Source organism: Macaca mulatta, chromosome 4 (genome assembly GCF_049350105.2).
Source record: "Macaca mulatta isolate MMU2019108-1 chromosome 4, T2T-MMU8v2.0, whole genome shotgun sequence".
NCBI classification, from domain to species: domain Eukaryota; kingdom Metazoa; phylum Chordata; class Mammalia; order Primates; family Cercopithecidae; genus Macaca; species Macaca mulatta.
The window spans coordinates 130,447,957-130,464,080 of record NC_133409.1 but is presented as its reverse complement, the minus strand read 5'-3'; the positions used below and the strand labels follow the sequence as shown (position 1 = coordinate 130,464,080).

At 40.2% G+C, this 16,124-nt stretch overlaps 1 protein-coding gene across 2 annotated transcripts in view; it reads right to left on the bottom strand.

Moving 5' to 3' along the window:
* The window catches only part of PKHD1 (PKHD1 ciliary IPT domain containing fibrocystin/polyductin), a 465,580-nt gene that overhangs the window by 221,535 nt on the left and 227,921 nt on the right, over positions 1-16,124 (bottom strand). For both annotated transcript variants that reach the window (XM_077999818.1, XM_077999819.1), the window contains exons 49-50: positions 15,825-16,020; positions 4,293-4,358 (exon numbers count right to left, since the gene is read on the bottom strand). In XM_077999818.1, the coding sequence (XP_077855944.1) occupies positions 4,293-4,358; positions 15,825-16,020 (262 nt within the window). The remainder of the gene's footprint in view (positions 1-4,292; positions 4,359-15,824; positions 16,021-16,124) is intronic.

Here is a 16,124-nt window from a genome sequence, read left to right as displayed (position 1 = left end):
TTATGTCAGTATTAAGAGGATAAAAACTCTACACAGGCACTGAGGGGAGTTCTTTTTAATGGTACCTGATAATGAAAGGAAGCAAGATTTTGCCAAGAGAAGCTTCCTGAGGGAAGTAGAATCTCAGCTGCATTTTAAAGGCTTAGAAGTTATTCAGGGAAAGGGGAGGTTGTGATGAGTATATGGCAAGAGGGTTGCACTGCAGACAGAAGGATGAGCATGAGCAGAAGCAAAAAATGGGAAGTCCACTGGAGGAATGATAAGAAATTTGGTGTTGCTGAACCACAGGGCTAGAAGACAGGTAAGTGACAAGGTTGGTAAAATAGACAGAGGCCAGAGTATGAAGGATGACAAAGGTGGAGGGGCCAGAGACTTCCAACCCATTAAGGGTATTATTAAGAAGTGGATGAATACAGTTTGTGCCACAGGGCATTTGGGGTATCTTTGTGGTCTCCAGATGGAGCTATGCAGCAAGCAGTGGAAAAATATGAATTGGAAGGATGGGAGGAGCTCTGAGCCCAAAGATGAATTTGGCATCATCGCCCTAGAAGCTGTATTTGAAACTCTAAGGGTGGTTATAACAGCTCCAGAGGATTTCAAGGTGAAAAGGGAAAATGCCTGATGCCAGAAACACGAGGAACACTTAGTTATTTTTTCTACCAGACCCAATTCCTCAGTAGTCATGGTTTAATTAGAGCTCCAGGATAACCTAAAAGTATATAGATTGTGGTCAAGCAGAAACCATGGGCAATTTAATTAGTACAAAATATACCACACACCTTGGGAATAAGGCAATGTCTTGGAATAAGGATCACTCAGTAAGAGGCTTTATAAACATTTCATAAACTCCAATACTGTAATACCTTTCTAAGTTTTCTCCCAATGTTGCCTTCTTCCCAATATTAGACCCAAAATACCCAGTTGGGGGTTGAGTAGGGGTATTTGTGAGAGTGACCCCTAGCTTGCCCCACAAAGTCCAGATAAAATGTCTCTGATGCTTCATTTCCAGTGATATTTCAAACAGGCAACGATTGTTCTCTAAAACTTCATGCAAAGCTCCAGGAATCTTTAGTTACTCCAATTTTATATCACAGATGATGGAAACAAATATTCTGTACTTTTTTCACCTTTACTCTTGCTTACAAAAGGGCTGACACAGTCTTTAGTTGGACAAATTAGGCCTTCAGGTAGCTATTCTAATGAAGGAAGGTTACTATGCACAAATTTAATTATTCTATACCATCCTGTCTTAAGATAAGAACACTAACAGATAAGAAAACATGTTTCAGTCTCCTGTCAGAGTTATCAGATTTCTATACAATTAATATTAGGATTCTATATGACTACTATTGACAATCAAATTTGTGGAGAGAAAAAGAAGCCTCCAAGAGTTAAAGAAGCATCAGTCAGAGATCTACTGGGAGAATTAGAAGAGAGGAAGGTCTTGGAATCCTAAGTAATACAGCATCTCCAGAGAGCACAAGTGACCTTGTTAATAGTAGAGCTCTGGTAAGAGAGAGAATTACAAGTGACTGTTAAACTTAGCAATCAGGGCATGGGTGATCCAGATGACAGCAGTCCCAGTTGAGTGGTTCAGATGGAAACCACATCACAGTGGATTGAGGAATGCACTGGAGGTAAGGAAGGAAAGATGTTGGGTCAGATCATCCAAAAAGCTCACTGAGGAATGAATAGTCTTAAGATTTGAGAACCACAGCCTTTGATCTGTCTTCTGAATCTTTAGATAAATTAGACTAGTTTCAAAACTGCAGCCCATGAATTTTGGTCTGGACCAACATTCCTGATGAGGCCTCTCCTTGCTTCCCTGTAGAAATTTGTCACTCAACAAGCAGCTAAGATTGTAGGTGGTCTCGAGCCTGATATATGAGCCAAATGTTGCCCTCCACACCTTTGCTCTTCATCAACCCAGGTTTTCATGGCTCTGCACGAAGACGAGGCTAGGCTTTTGAGAAGTTTGCAGGACAGCATCTGCTAATGGAAAATTCAATATCCACAAATTTGTTTTGTTTTGTTTTTAATTGGGAGGCACTGAACAGAAGAAGCCAGTAAGGAAAGAAAGGTTAACTACACACAACAATGAGTTGTTTTGCTGATGGGAGAAAGTGTGGAAGATGCAAGAAGGGGTGAGTTAACTTTGAACAAGAGTAGGGCTGCCTGAATCTCAGAGATCAAAGAAAGGAACAAAAACTTAAGTCTGTGGGAAAATTTAGGAAAAGAATCCCTGATGATCTGGATGTTCTCATATGACCATGGACAATATGTGCACTTAGTATGGGTGCATACTACATACTCATATGGGTTAACATGTAGATAGATGGTTAACTCATTCAAACATTGGATTGACCCATTCAAACAATGCAATGAATGAGTTAACACAGATAGATGAGTTAACACAGATAGATGTATTAACTCATTCACTCATTCATTCTTATTTTCAGCAAAAAAATGATAGTGCAATAATTTTACTGTTTTACATAGAGCTACTCACTAAACAAAATACATGACCATGTTTAAATTTTGGCATTAGCACATATGCTACATACCATGAGAATCAGGCAATGTCTTGGAAGTATGTTATTTAAAATTTCTTCCTGATGAATGATATTGTACTAAATCTGTAACTCTTTGTGTTTTGAAATAGTTTTCTGTCCCAAACTATACGAGGTAGGAAAACTGGCTAGATTTTAATATAACTCAAAAGTTAATCTATGCTTAATAAGGCAATGTAAACACATTAGAGGCTACATTGTATAGCAGAAGGAACACTGGGCTGAGCTGAGACACCTGAGTTCTTATCTAGGCTTATATGACTGACTACTGATATGACTAAGTTTAATGTCTGGACTTCACATCCCCATTTGTAAAATGAGGTAACTGGATAGGATAGCCCGTAAGGTCTCCACCTTTGTTAAAATCCACAACTCTATGAAGTATGGGCTTTCTATTTATCAGCAGTTGTAATTGAAGCATTTCCAGTTAAACTGACCCCTTCTAAAAAGCTCTGTATGCTAGACACCACGCCGTCCTTCCAAAGAATCCTTAGTACAGAAATCATCATACTACGTGCTGAGTGACGCCACCCAGACTACAGATGGTTGAACCAAGAATGGCCATTCATAGATGATCCAGTATCCACAGAAGGGCGCCTGGCATGAGAGCTTCCCCAATAGGTATGTCCTCTACAGACTAGGCAGTGACACAACCAATCAAATCTCTTCTTGAGGAATTTGAACATAGAAACTTTCAGAGAAGAGAGAACTATCCTTTTCCTTATAACAGTTATTTTAAAACAACTGTATTAATTGATTACTTAGTAGTTTGACTGACATCCCCAAGAGATCATAAGACCCCATAAAGTCAAAGTCCATTCCATCTTGCTCATCATGGTATCCCCCACACCTTGCATAAAAGGCACTCAATAAACAAGGCACTTTGAATCATCTAAAGGCACAGAGAGATGAAGGACAAGGAACATAAAAAACAAAGTGTGTGGCAGCTCAGAAAACGTTCTGAAAACAATCTTGAATCACATTCTTCATAGCCCAATAAATATGGAGTAGTAACCTTCAGGATTATTGTTTATAGTTTTAGTCCAGTTCTCTTACCTCATTTATCTATTAATTTAAATGAAGGAATTAGATCATTTTCTGATTAGCATGGGCTCTGCTCTGACATAGTACAAAAATGCCGTTGAAAATTAAAAGAAATCTCTGCCTTTGAAAAGATTTATTCCTCCTGCAAATGTATAGTTAAATTGACTCAGAATAAACAAAAACAAACAATGAAATACATCAGAAGGTGCTTAGGAGACATTTAGTCTTTGAGAATTTGGCTTTTTGAGTTAGAAAGATTTCACAGAATGATCTGACTTTTGAGGAGGGTTTGTTTACCCTGATTTCCTGAAATTACCAGGAACAATTAAAGTTTAGAGATACCCTGAATTTTTCTTTCCATTTGGAGGAGGCCTAATAGCCCATCTGCAGATCTGGGGTCCTATGTGCACATATGGTCCATAATTTATGAAATGTGCTTATTCATGTGTTTCAATTCTTACTTTCATTGTTTTGAAAAATAAATGCACCTTTATATCATTTTTTGACATGCAGATACATATTTTAGTTACAGGGCAACACAATAGAGAGTTATCAGACATATAAGCTTTAGGACTGATATCTGCCTGTTTATTCACAGTACGACAAGGTGGAATTTGTAGAACTACTGGAGGACATTCTGCTATACTAGACACTTCTATTTGGTGTGTTAATACTCACCTGAAATAGTTGGGGGCATACCTTCCTTCACCCAGAGAATGACTCGAACTCGGCCTTCACCTGAAACTACATACCAAAAGCCACAACTTGCATGTGATACAAAGATCATCTTAATATTAAAGATAGTCACATGTGAGAAAAAAAGAATTTATGCTAAATTCTAGTTGCCTAAATTTTCAAAACAAAAAATGAAATCCTTGTTAGTTAATCTAACAATTGATTTCCAACATTTGATTTTGATTAAACTTAACTGTAATAAATGTCTCCAAGAGAACCGGCACATAAATAATTAGGAAAAACAAAAACAGAAACAAAACCTTTAGCCATATGTTCTCTGGAGGCCAATGGTGTCCAGCAGGGCATATACCTCATATCCTATTTTTCTCTTCATCATTTTGTAGGCTCAGCTTTTAGAATTCATGTGTTTTTCACCAATAGAGTTCAGACCATCCATGAAACGTATTTGCTTTACCTTTATCCAAACAAATTGTCCTTTTAATGAAGCCTTTTCCCCATCCCCCATCCTCCTCCCATCATCCAAGCCAACTGAGCACATTTAAAAGGACTGGGGTTCATTAATTTTAAGTGTTCAATAAATTAGTGGAAATAATCAAAAGGCTTGATTCTTTCTGATAATGACAATTTGATGTCAGTATAAACCAGTAGATTAAGCTGGGAACATATGCTCCTTTGCCAAGAGAGGCTGCTATAATTAAATAGTGAATGCATCTACAAGGTGCTCTCACGCCTGATTAATTAGTAATCAGGTGCACAAACTCCATTTTTCGGTCACACCTTGTCTCTTATTGGTTAATTACCTTTCTGCCTTATCATTTGTCACATGAGCCACACCTCCCACCACTGGAGGGCTCCATGTTGCTGAAGGCTGCAGCCTCGGGGACCTGGCCGAACTCACACTCTCCACTTTTGTTTTCCTGGAACCCTAAACCCTTTCCTCCATCACAGATGAAATAAACAGAGGATCATTCTTTCTAATTATAAAACATAAGCAGCTGGGCACTGTAGTTCATGCCTGTAATCCCAGCACTTTGGGAGGCTGAGGTGGGCAGATCACTTGAGGTCAGGAGTTCGAGACCAGCCTGGCCACCACGGTAAAACCCATCTCTACCAAAAATACAAAAACTAGCCATGCGTAGTGGTGCACTCCTGTAATCCCAGCTACTAGGGAAGCTGAGGCAAGAGAATTGCTTGAACCCTGCAGTGTGGAGGTTGCAGTGAGCCAAGATCATGCCACTGCACTCCAGCCTGGGTGACAGAGCAAGACTCTGTCTTGAAAAAAAACTAAAAAATGAAAAATAAAAATAAAACATAAGCTTCAGAATATTACAAAGAAAATGATCCCCAAAGAGATCCATGATGAGACCTCTTCAATTCCTCTAATCTTATTTTGGTCATTTTCTCTTTTTAAAATTTTTCTAAGGATGTAAAGCTCAAGTTTGTGTCTTTCACCTTACACTGCCACATGCTGAGACCAGGTGCAATGACAACATGCTCTTGACATGTTCTACCTTTATCACCACTTCCAAGACTTTGTTTAAACTGTTCCTTTACCCTGTTGCTGATTTCACGCGTCTTTCTAACTTAATACTAATAGTAAAGTCACTAGTCAAGGTGTCATTTCCTTTTCTTAAAATAAGGTCTAACTCATCCACCTCTGTTCACATTGATTTGTGCATTCTCTAAAGTTGAAAAGCACTTCTAAATCCATCCTGTGATATTCATCCCAAACTTGTTCTCAATTTAATAAATATTTATTGAGCATCAACTGATAATTTAAGATTACATCAATAGTTAGCTATGTCTTCAAATTTTTGAGAGAGAGACTTTTCTCATGCACCTTATGAGACCAGATATTGCTAGAAATGTAGATACCTCATTTTCATGAGCCAATTTAGAAATCCTAGGTTTAATCTTGTATCTGTAGCTTTTTCCACTACACTGCACCAGTGGCTTCTGGACTGAGTGGTGACTGATTTTCTTAAACCTCTACACATGCACAAATGGTCCCCACCTCCGGGAGAACCCCCTCCCAAAACAGACACTGCAAAACTAAAAAGTATATTGAAAATCTATTGCTCACCTCACTAATGTTGAGTGTGTGAATGCCAGTCAGTGAAGTGAAGTAGTTTCAGGATCAGAGCAGATAGAGAAAAGTTAACAAAAGCTGGAAAAATTAGAAGCCTGATTTCCTGGACCACCACCTCTACGTGCCTCTGGGGGCAGATGAGTATGAGTCAGAGGGCTATCTTCCCAAATACCATTTTCTGGTCATAGTCATGAGAGACAATAGTGAATGGTGGGAAGAATATGGGTACTGGAGCCCAACAGCCTGGATCTGAATCCTGGCTCTTCTGGTTCCTAGACATGGGCCACTGACAAGTTAATTGCCATTTCTAAACCTCATTCATTTCATCTAAAAGTGGGAATAATCATACTATCTATCTCATAGGGCTATTGGAAAGAAAAGATAGAATAATCCACGGAACATGCTTAGCACAGTGCCTGGCACATCCTGAACATAAATGTTAACTATTATCAATACTGTCATTATAGCATGTTCATGATTCCAGGTGCCAGTCAACAAGGCTCAAGAAATATGCTTTAACTTTCTACTCTTTTTACAGCTGTATCCAATCACGATGGGCTGTAGTATTACAGAGTTGTAAGCAACTTAACCAGATCTGCTAAAGTTTGTTAAGTGTGTTGACTCTATAAAGAACTGTAAATGTGAAGTGCCATTTCCAATTTGAATAAATACAAAGAGGGATGAAAATCATTTGAGAATGAAGGTATTGACTTGGGAAAAGTTTAAAAGCCTTCCACAAGCTGTGATATTGTACATATGTTTTCTCAGTGCTTATGATTTCTGATTTTGTATTTGTAATATGAGAATGGTTAATCTTCCATGTTTATAAATGGAGCCCCATTGTAGTTGATCCTTCCCAGATTGTAAGAAGATCTGATGCTCAAAAAGACAAAAAAAAAAAAAAAGTCTTTGGGTCAATTATTGCCAACTTTTTCTGACGAGTGCTATATGATCTAAACTTGCTATAAACACAGACATCTAGGGTGAAGAGGAAAATGTGCTAAGAAAATGGCTCCTGGTAAAAGAGAGTTACTAAAGTAGATATGATACTAGCGCCTACCAGGTTAATGAGTTGTGTCTGATAAATTCTGTCCTTACTTAAGGCTCTAGGAAAGAGAAAAATTAATTAATTCTCTCCCTAAGCAGGTCTAATTCTCTCTTGAAACTTTAGAGGGAGAAATAAGCACCCACTTATTTAAAAATAAATGGTTTATAATTATTATTTATAATTATAAAAATAAATAATTATAAACCATTTATTTTAAAAACATGGAATCTTAGTAGGTTACAGACTCCTTCCCTATTTCACTCTTTCATTCATATTCTCATTCTCATGTTGTCGTTTTAGTTTATGCACATATTAGTACCTCTCATTCAGGCCACATTTCTCTAGTGTGCCAGCCACTGACTACATAGTGAAAGAACATAAAATAGCAACTGCAATCGGTATCTGCAAATGTCACGCAATCCCACTCTACCTCATGACTTCTCTTTCTGTCTTTGTCTGCCCTGGACCCAAGCTCCAGCTCTGTCTTCCTGAGCCAGCTGTCGACTCTCTCTGCATTTTTACCTATTACCTCCACATCCTCTCTGTTACCTCCTCTGTTGCCTCCACATCTTTTCCCTGTCCTGACTCACAAATCTGCACACCCCTGCTGTTCCTCCTGTCCTGCTCAGTGAACTTGACCTCATTCCCCAGAAGCTGACCTCTTTGGCTTAGCCACAGAGAAAGCTTGCTTGTCAGTTAGTCTCTGGCAGCTAAAGCTTGATTTGCAGGACCACACTCCTGTCTGATTTCAGCCTCAGAGGCAGCCATGGAAAGCATCTTGGCCCTCATAAAACATGATCCTTTAAAGGCCTTCACAGAAGTAGTATATGAAAATCCTGCGATTACCTTTGAGTCTTCTATTATCCCTGTATCATTCACTTATGAATTTTGGAGGGGACAAAAGGAAAAGAACTTGATCAAGACACCAACAGATAATGTGTCTGCATTAGCCACAATCCTAAAAGTTAGCTCAATTAAACCTTCTTAATTAACTCAGAGAAGAATAAAGATTGTTATTCTTACTCAGAGCAATGTTTTTCATACTTCTGTGAAGGCATCTGTGATTTCCCAGACCCTGCCACAGACCTACAGAGCCCGAACTTCTCAAGAGGGTCCTGGGAATAAGCATTTCAGCTGTTTACCCAGGAGGCAAAAAAAAAACACAAATGTAAGGAACTAAACAAATTTTCTCATACTATACTCTCAAAATATTGTTTGTTCTCAGGAACAGGTGTTCTTACCAAGTGAAGAGTGACACCCAGATGGAAAAGATCCTTACTCACAATTCTTAATTTTTATCAATTATACCAACCCTTACAGACCAAATCATATTCCCAAGATGTAAAATGCACAGTGGTTATTTGAGAGGCATAAAAAGTTTCATTTTAGTATGTATACATTGTAATGTATTTTTAGAAAAAACAACTAACCCATTAAACCCATGATTTCACGGATATTACTAAGAAAAGTTAGGTTTTAAAATAAGACAGTGTAGAAATTGATTTAGGAAAAATATTAAGTAAATAATCAGACAAGAGGTATAAGGATATGACACAATTATGAAAATGGTACTAAAATATCTAAAGTTCAGGAAGTACAGTGTAACTAAGTATTGTTTTTTCTTATAAATTGAAAGAAGAAGAGTTGGTTTATAAGGTTAGGTATATAAGCTCAGATTTAAAAAAAGAAAAGATGGTATACTAGAAAAAGCACCGAACCTACAGTCAGAAAAGCTGTTTGAATACTGGTTGTGCCACCTAAGACCTGTGTGAATTAAGGCTAGCAACTCAGCATTGTGGAGAATTTACTCCTTAACCTGAGAGATTCCTGAAAGATGTATTTGATTCTAAGTTTCCTTCCCTTCCCTCTCCTTTCTCCTCCTCTCCTCTTCTCTCCTCTCCTCTCCTCTCCTCTCCTCTTCCCTCCTCTCCTCTCCCCTCTTTTCCTCTCCTCTCCTCTCCTCTCCTCTCCTTTCCTTTCCTTTCCTCCTTTTCTCCCTCTCTTCCTGCCTTTCCCTTTTGGAGAAGTTGTTTCCAACCAAGAGGCAAAAATCCCTTTTCACATCCCCAGCCTCTGTTCCGTTACCTGTATTTTTGCCATAAAGGTTAGAGCAGTTCCCTGAAGTCAATTATCTACATTACTGGTAAAAATCCATGGGGATCTTTGGGAATGAGTTTTTCATAAGAATGTAAATTAGTTTATTAACTAGAATGCTGTGGATTGCCTTAGAGGGACTCAGCATGGGAATGGCTGCAGAGTTGCGAAGATTCTGATTCTGCTCTGCCTACAAAGTCTTCCCGAAGAGGTCAGGGGAGCCAGTTGACGCCACTCTCCTCCTTAGATCCTAAAGGAATTCTTTCTCCAGGATTTGCAGGGAGTCTTCTAGACTAGCTGAAGAAGAGAAGATCTATGCATGCAGCCTGCTTGACTCCAGGGCCCTTGTTGCATTGAGGAAAGGAAACCTGGGCAGTGGTAGACAGGATCAGGAGCCTAGGCTCAAACCCAGGAAAGCACTCCTGATTTTTTAGGATCTCCCAAGTTAACAGCATCTTTTCTGACCCATCTGTGTGATGAGACAGACCTGAGTTCTTCTAGGCAACTTGGCACACACAATAAAGTCCATCTGCCCTTCCATGCACGGCCCTCGTGCCCTTTATTCGTGGTGAGGGGGACATTTGGACACAAATGTTGGCCAGCCTGGCTAGACATGTCCTTTTTTTCTCAGTCAGATCAGAAGGTGGTGGTGCAGCAGGAGCCTCAGCCTCACAGGCAGACCTTCTCAGCTGCCGCCTCACACAACGTCCCAGCTCGGCTGCACCTCTGTGGCATGAGTGGGGGCTGTGTGAACTCGGGAGGGCAACTGTGAATGGCACAGCATCTGATATGAATTTATCACCGGCTGCTGGTCGGGAGGGAGATCAAGCTAGGGGAAGGGGCTGTGAGTGTTTAATGCACCCTGCCACAACCCAACAGTTTGCCCTAAAGAGCCTTTTACCAATATAAAAGGACAGGGTCAAAAGTAAGTTGACCCCTGACAGAATGTACAATTATTAGAAGAAGGCTGTGTGCGAGCAGCTGCTGGAACCCCACTGACTCTGCATCGGGCTTCCAAGAGTCAGATTATGAATAATCAACTCAAGATTGTTTTCTCCACCCCTCTCAACCTCCCCCGCACCTCCCTCCAATCTTCTCCTCCTGTTTTGGGCAAGTCCTATTCTATTTCTACAGGAAGAAGCATAGCCCTCCCTAGCAGCTGCAATAATTGTGTTCCTATTGTGATGAAGACCTCCTCCTGGCCACCCCCCTACAAGTGGCCATTGTGAGTTGAGAGTCAGTGATTATACGCTCCCTCTGATGCTTTGGGGGACCCAGCTGCCTAAGTGCTGACACAGGAGTGTGCGGAAGGCCGGGGTGGGGGCTGGTGGAGGTGGAGGCAAGAGGTGGGGGAAACCCACGTCTGTGAGACTGGACTCTGACATACCAGACCTTTTGCATAAGTCAAGCCAAGAACAAATGAGGCATTATCAGGCCCCAGTGTTGAGAGGTCTCCTCTGCCTTTGAAGTGGAGCTGAGCATGGGGTCGAGCAGCTTTTCCTCCTTTGGACCAAGCAAACATCCTTCTTTTGATATGCTACATGCTCATTATCTCTGCCCCATTTAATGATTTTTGATTGAAGGGTGGCGGCTGGGATGCCGAGAGGATCGTTAGAGAGGCTCCATACAGCCAAGCCCATAAGAAAGGCTTTCCTTGTGCCTGGGCCTAAATTTGGAATTTCTTAACAGTGTGCGCTTGTTCTTAGAGGCAGATAAGGGCTGAGCGTGAAATTCTTAATTAAGCAATAAATAGAGAGTGGGGTGTCAGCAGATGTAGCCAGTAGCCATGGCAACAGGAATCACATGGGCAAGAGAGCTGAGACTTGATGTAGGCCTCAGGCCTGGGCCTGACTGACAGCTGAAGAATCCTACAAAGCTTGTAAACCAGATTAATTAGCTGACTAATTATTTCATAGCATTAATGTAACTAAAAAATAAAAATAGTTCACCATGAACTGAAACATCCTTGGAAAAAAACAGCAGGGAAAGAAGAGGCAGTGGGAAACTGGCTCTGTAAGGCAGAGACATGAGCAGTCAGTGCATCAGATCACATGAAGGGAAAAATGGGCTTGCTGGATTTTTCTCCCAACTTCGCAAATATAAAAGAACACTTGTTCTACAGTCATACCCATTCCCAAGCATGGCATAGAAGTTACAGTTGGGATACACAATAACAGTTCATCATATTCGTAATAGTTTATCACATCAAGTATTGCTCCTGCAGCATCCTAACACAAACAGTAGCTCACACAAGGTACTTCACTTGTGGTCTGTTTTGTAAGTAGCTCCTTGGGCAAAATTCTCAGTGGCTTTAGAAGGGCAACACGAACCAATCTCCCTAACAGATCTTTTTCAATGAGTGAGGTTATCTTATTCTGTGGCTAGCAATTGCTTAAGTGGCATCAGATTTCAGTCACGGGAACAGTATATCATATATGTCATATTATTGTGAATCTCATTTATCTCACAAAAATCTACTTAAAGAAAATAGAGGGAGACCCTTTCAGAAAAGTTATAACATATACACTGAGCTCATGACACATGGTATTATTAATCTTCTAAAGAAAGAAAACATCTAGAGAAATAGTCTATCAGGAAAATGTTTGTGAAGTAACATGGCACACTACCACACTTGAATATATTTGGGTGTTTTGTGCCACAATTCCAAGAGACAAGTAAGTATTTTCTTAACCTTGCTGTGTAAATAAAGCCACTGAGGCATGGAGCAATTATAACGCCATGCCCCAGGTAAAATAACCAGCCAGCCACTGATTAAAACCCTAAGCCGCAAGCGCTGGCCATGCGCTTTCCAAAAAAAAACTGCACTCCGTGAAGATGTTTGCTGAACAAAGGCAAAACTTGCCTTGGTAGAAAAGAAAAATGCAAGGGTCAAAACATATTGTATGTGTAGGATTTTTTTCTTTGTCACTGGGAATCCTTGAGAAGCGTTCTCCCACAACCCTGCCTAGCACCCCCGCCATCCTTTCTGGTCAGTGATCCACGATTATTTAGTGGGCAGCACACTCTAGTGGAGAGATCCACAGCCAGGAGCTAGAATGCCTGGGTTCAGGTTTTTTCCACTCTCAGCTGGGTCAAAGATGAGTCAGGTATCTTAAATCATGCATGCAGCAGCCAAACAGAGGAAATGAAGATAATTGCGATTTTTTCTAAAGCTTCCTATCCTGGGGGATGTGGTTAAAACAATACAAGTGATGGCCCACTTAGAAGTGGTCAACCAGTGAATGAAAATTCAGTCGATTGTCAGTGAAGCAGCACTCTGAATGAAATGCCAGCCAAGAAGAGGAGTCACACCCCTCGAAAAAAATCTAACCTGGAATTCTGTGGCCATGATAGAGATCAAGCAGCTTCCCTACAATAAAATAAACTTCTGTATACATACATTTCCCATGCTTTTCATCCCAGGAATATGTCCACATAGACTATGTGGTCTTGACTTACACTATCTGCATAGATTAAAAGTATTTTATGTAAATTATCCCAGTCATGGTTCTATAAAGTCAAATGGTCTGAAAAAAACAATTAAGTGAAAGTTACGATCTAATCAATACATAAAATGCACGACACAGAACTGAAACTCTACTTCTTGGGCTCTTGCTTGAGTACCAACAACAGCGACTACCATTAGGGCACTGGGAAATGCAGTCAGGTATATGGAAAACATGGAAGCCTAATCACCACCTTGCTAAAGATCTTATAAACTTTACACAGATGACATCCAAAATTACAGCTACATTTACACAACCCAGTAGAGCCACGTGGCGCACTGCCATGGAGGAGCAGGGTGAGCCTCAGTTCCTCCTGAGTCCTCATACCGTCACTGTGACAGCCCAGAAATGAGAATAGAAGTGGCTCTAGTCAAGTATCTACTCCATACACTCAGAGGATAAAGGAGGCACCAATGACCATAAAAGCTCCTATAGGGAATCCCTTCAAGAAGCAAGAGTCTCCAAGTTTATTAAACATTCAACAAATCCTCTGTGACTTCTTATTCCTTTTCCAACTCATAGTCGAAGAAGGAGATACTAGGATATTCCAATACGAATAATTTTTAAAAATTAATAAAGGCTATCTCCCTAATAGAAATGTTTTATACTAAGACATTCATTTACATCATACATATGCACAGATACAGATGTACATCTACATATAAGCACACATGTAGATTCACACAGCTATTTACACAGATGTGCATTTATATCATATGTGTATATATAATCGTACAACTTGCTATTAATTCAATTAATAATGCTATCATAAGGGAAGAAAATCTATAGCTGCATGATTTGATTTTTTTCTCTTTCTACCATAAATGATTTTTATTATGTTTAGCTTATTTGAGTGTTCAAATTATTTTGCAGTTCATGAACAGAATATGACCTATGGACAAGACAGCCTCTTCAGAAGCAGGCTAAGTAATGGAAAGAGAGCAATTCAAATTAAAATTTTGTTCCAGAATACATATCAAGTGAATAGCCATAAAGTTAATGGCAACTATTTACTCTTATTTATGGCTGTATTTAGCTGAAGTGATAAAAAATCTCAGAGATCTCTGTCCATCTCAAGTTTTTATAGTTTTAGGTTGCATTTATGAATGGATCAAATCAGAAATAAAATTTGAATGGTACAATTCAGTGCAAATAAAATATACAACAATCATTTTGTCAAAGACATAAAAAAATGCCAAGGGAGCACCAGACTCTCCTCTCTGGTGCCATTAAAATTTAACAGTTCTGGGGCTCGCCTGTAGGTCAGACTCACTTGACATGGTTAGGCACAAGTGAGAGAGGCAAGGGATGGACTCGGGATCATTGCCTTGCCCTCTAAATCCATGGCCACCTTGGGCTTGTGGCAGGGCCTAGAACTTGTTAGCTAATAAGATCCTCTGGATTTGACCAGAATCTACTAGGAGCAATTTAAAACAAAATTGTCACTCTTGAGACCTATTTAGCCAGATTCTCCTTTTTAAAGTAAGAAGTGGCCTCATAGTGAACTGAGATTGGAACAAGCAGGTACCATGGTGCTCAGAGTGACCAATGCTGACATGGTATAGAAAAGGAGTATGAAATAAACTCCAGGAAATCAAAAAAGTGGATGGTCCTGACTCTCACACTGGGATCTTGTGAAACATGCACAGTAAGAAAATAAGGAAAAACCTTTGGCCTCTGTGACTCTGCAGTCACAGCAGGGTTCCTGATTGCTTCATCCTCATATTAATCTTGACGTAAAACAGACACAGCCCAACCCTGGTGCTTATATCAGCCTTCCATGCTACTCATCTTCCTGACCTCAGATTCTCATCAAAAGTTTTCCTTCTCACCTTCTACGTAAACTTCTGTCTTAATTCAGTCTCTCTCTCTGCATTGGTACTGTCTACCTTGGACTCTCTACTGTTCCTCATATCAATGGTCATAATCAGCCATCCATTTTTTAATTCTTTTCTTTTTTCTTTTTATTTTTTTTTTTGAGATGGGGTCTCAATCTGTTGCCCAGGCTGACGTGCAGTGGCATGCTCATGGCTCACTGCAGGCTTGACTTCCTGGGCTCAAGCTATCCTCCCACCTCAGCCTACCAAGTAACTAAGACTAATGCGCCACCACACCCAACTAATTTATTTAATGTTTTTGTAGAGATTAGGTCTCACTCTGTTGCCTAGGCTGGTCTCAAACTCCTGGCCTCAATTGATCCTCGCACCTTAGCCTCCCAAGTAGCTGCGACCACAGGCACATGCCACCATACCCAGCTATTTTTATTTATTTATTTATTTATTTTGAGAGATGGGGTCTCGCTTTGCTGCCCTGGCTGGTCTCAAACTCCTGGACTAAAGCACAGGCACCCATCTTTACATGTGCAGTTGTTTCACTATAAACAAATATGACACTGCCCTAATACGAATTAAAGATATTATTAATAATAACTACCAATGTCTAGTAAACATTTTTTGTGGGCTAGGCCTTCTGCTCAAGAATTTTACATATTATTCTTTATTTTATTTCCTCTCCTTTGAGGTAGGCCCTATGGTCATACTTCTTTATAGAGGAGGAGGCTGAGCCTTAGAGAGGCTCTGCGTATGCTCTAGCTGGTGAGTGTTGGAGCTGGGATTTAAATCCAGGCAATCGGACTTCAGTGCACACTCACTCAACCATAACACACAGCTGTCCCTCTCAGTTCCTCAGCACTTCACAGTACAAATGTCTGGAATTGAAGGGTGATTGGCGATTTCTGACTACGTGCTCTCAAAACATTCATCCAACTGGATACTTACCCAGGTAGGTGAGTTGCCTCAACTGACTATTGAAGAACCAGTCACAGCCTTGGTTCTGGCCTGGTGATGGAAGAAACGGAAAAGACAGACCCACTCGACTCCCACATCTTAGGAGGATGTCAGGGTAAGGTGGCAAATCTGTGTGCACCAGCAGTAGGTAATTACCAGGAGCAAAGTTGTCAAAGGTTGCTGAGTACTTGAAGCGAAAGAAAAACACAATATGCTCATTTAGTAAGGAACCCCATCATTCCACCTACTCCACCACACCCCCCTGCCAAAACAACTACAAAGAACGCAGAT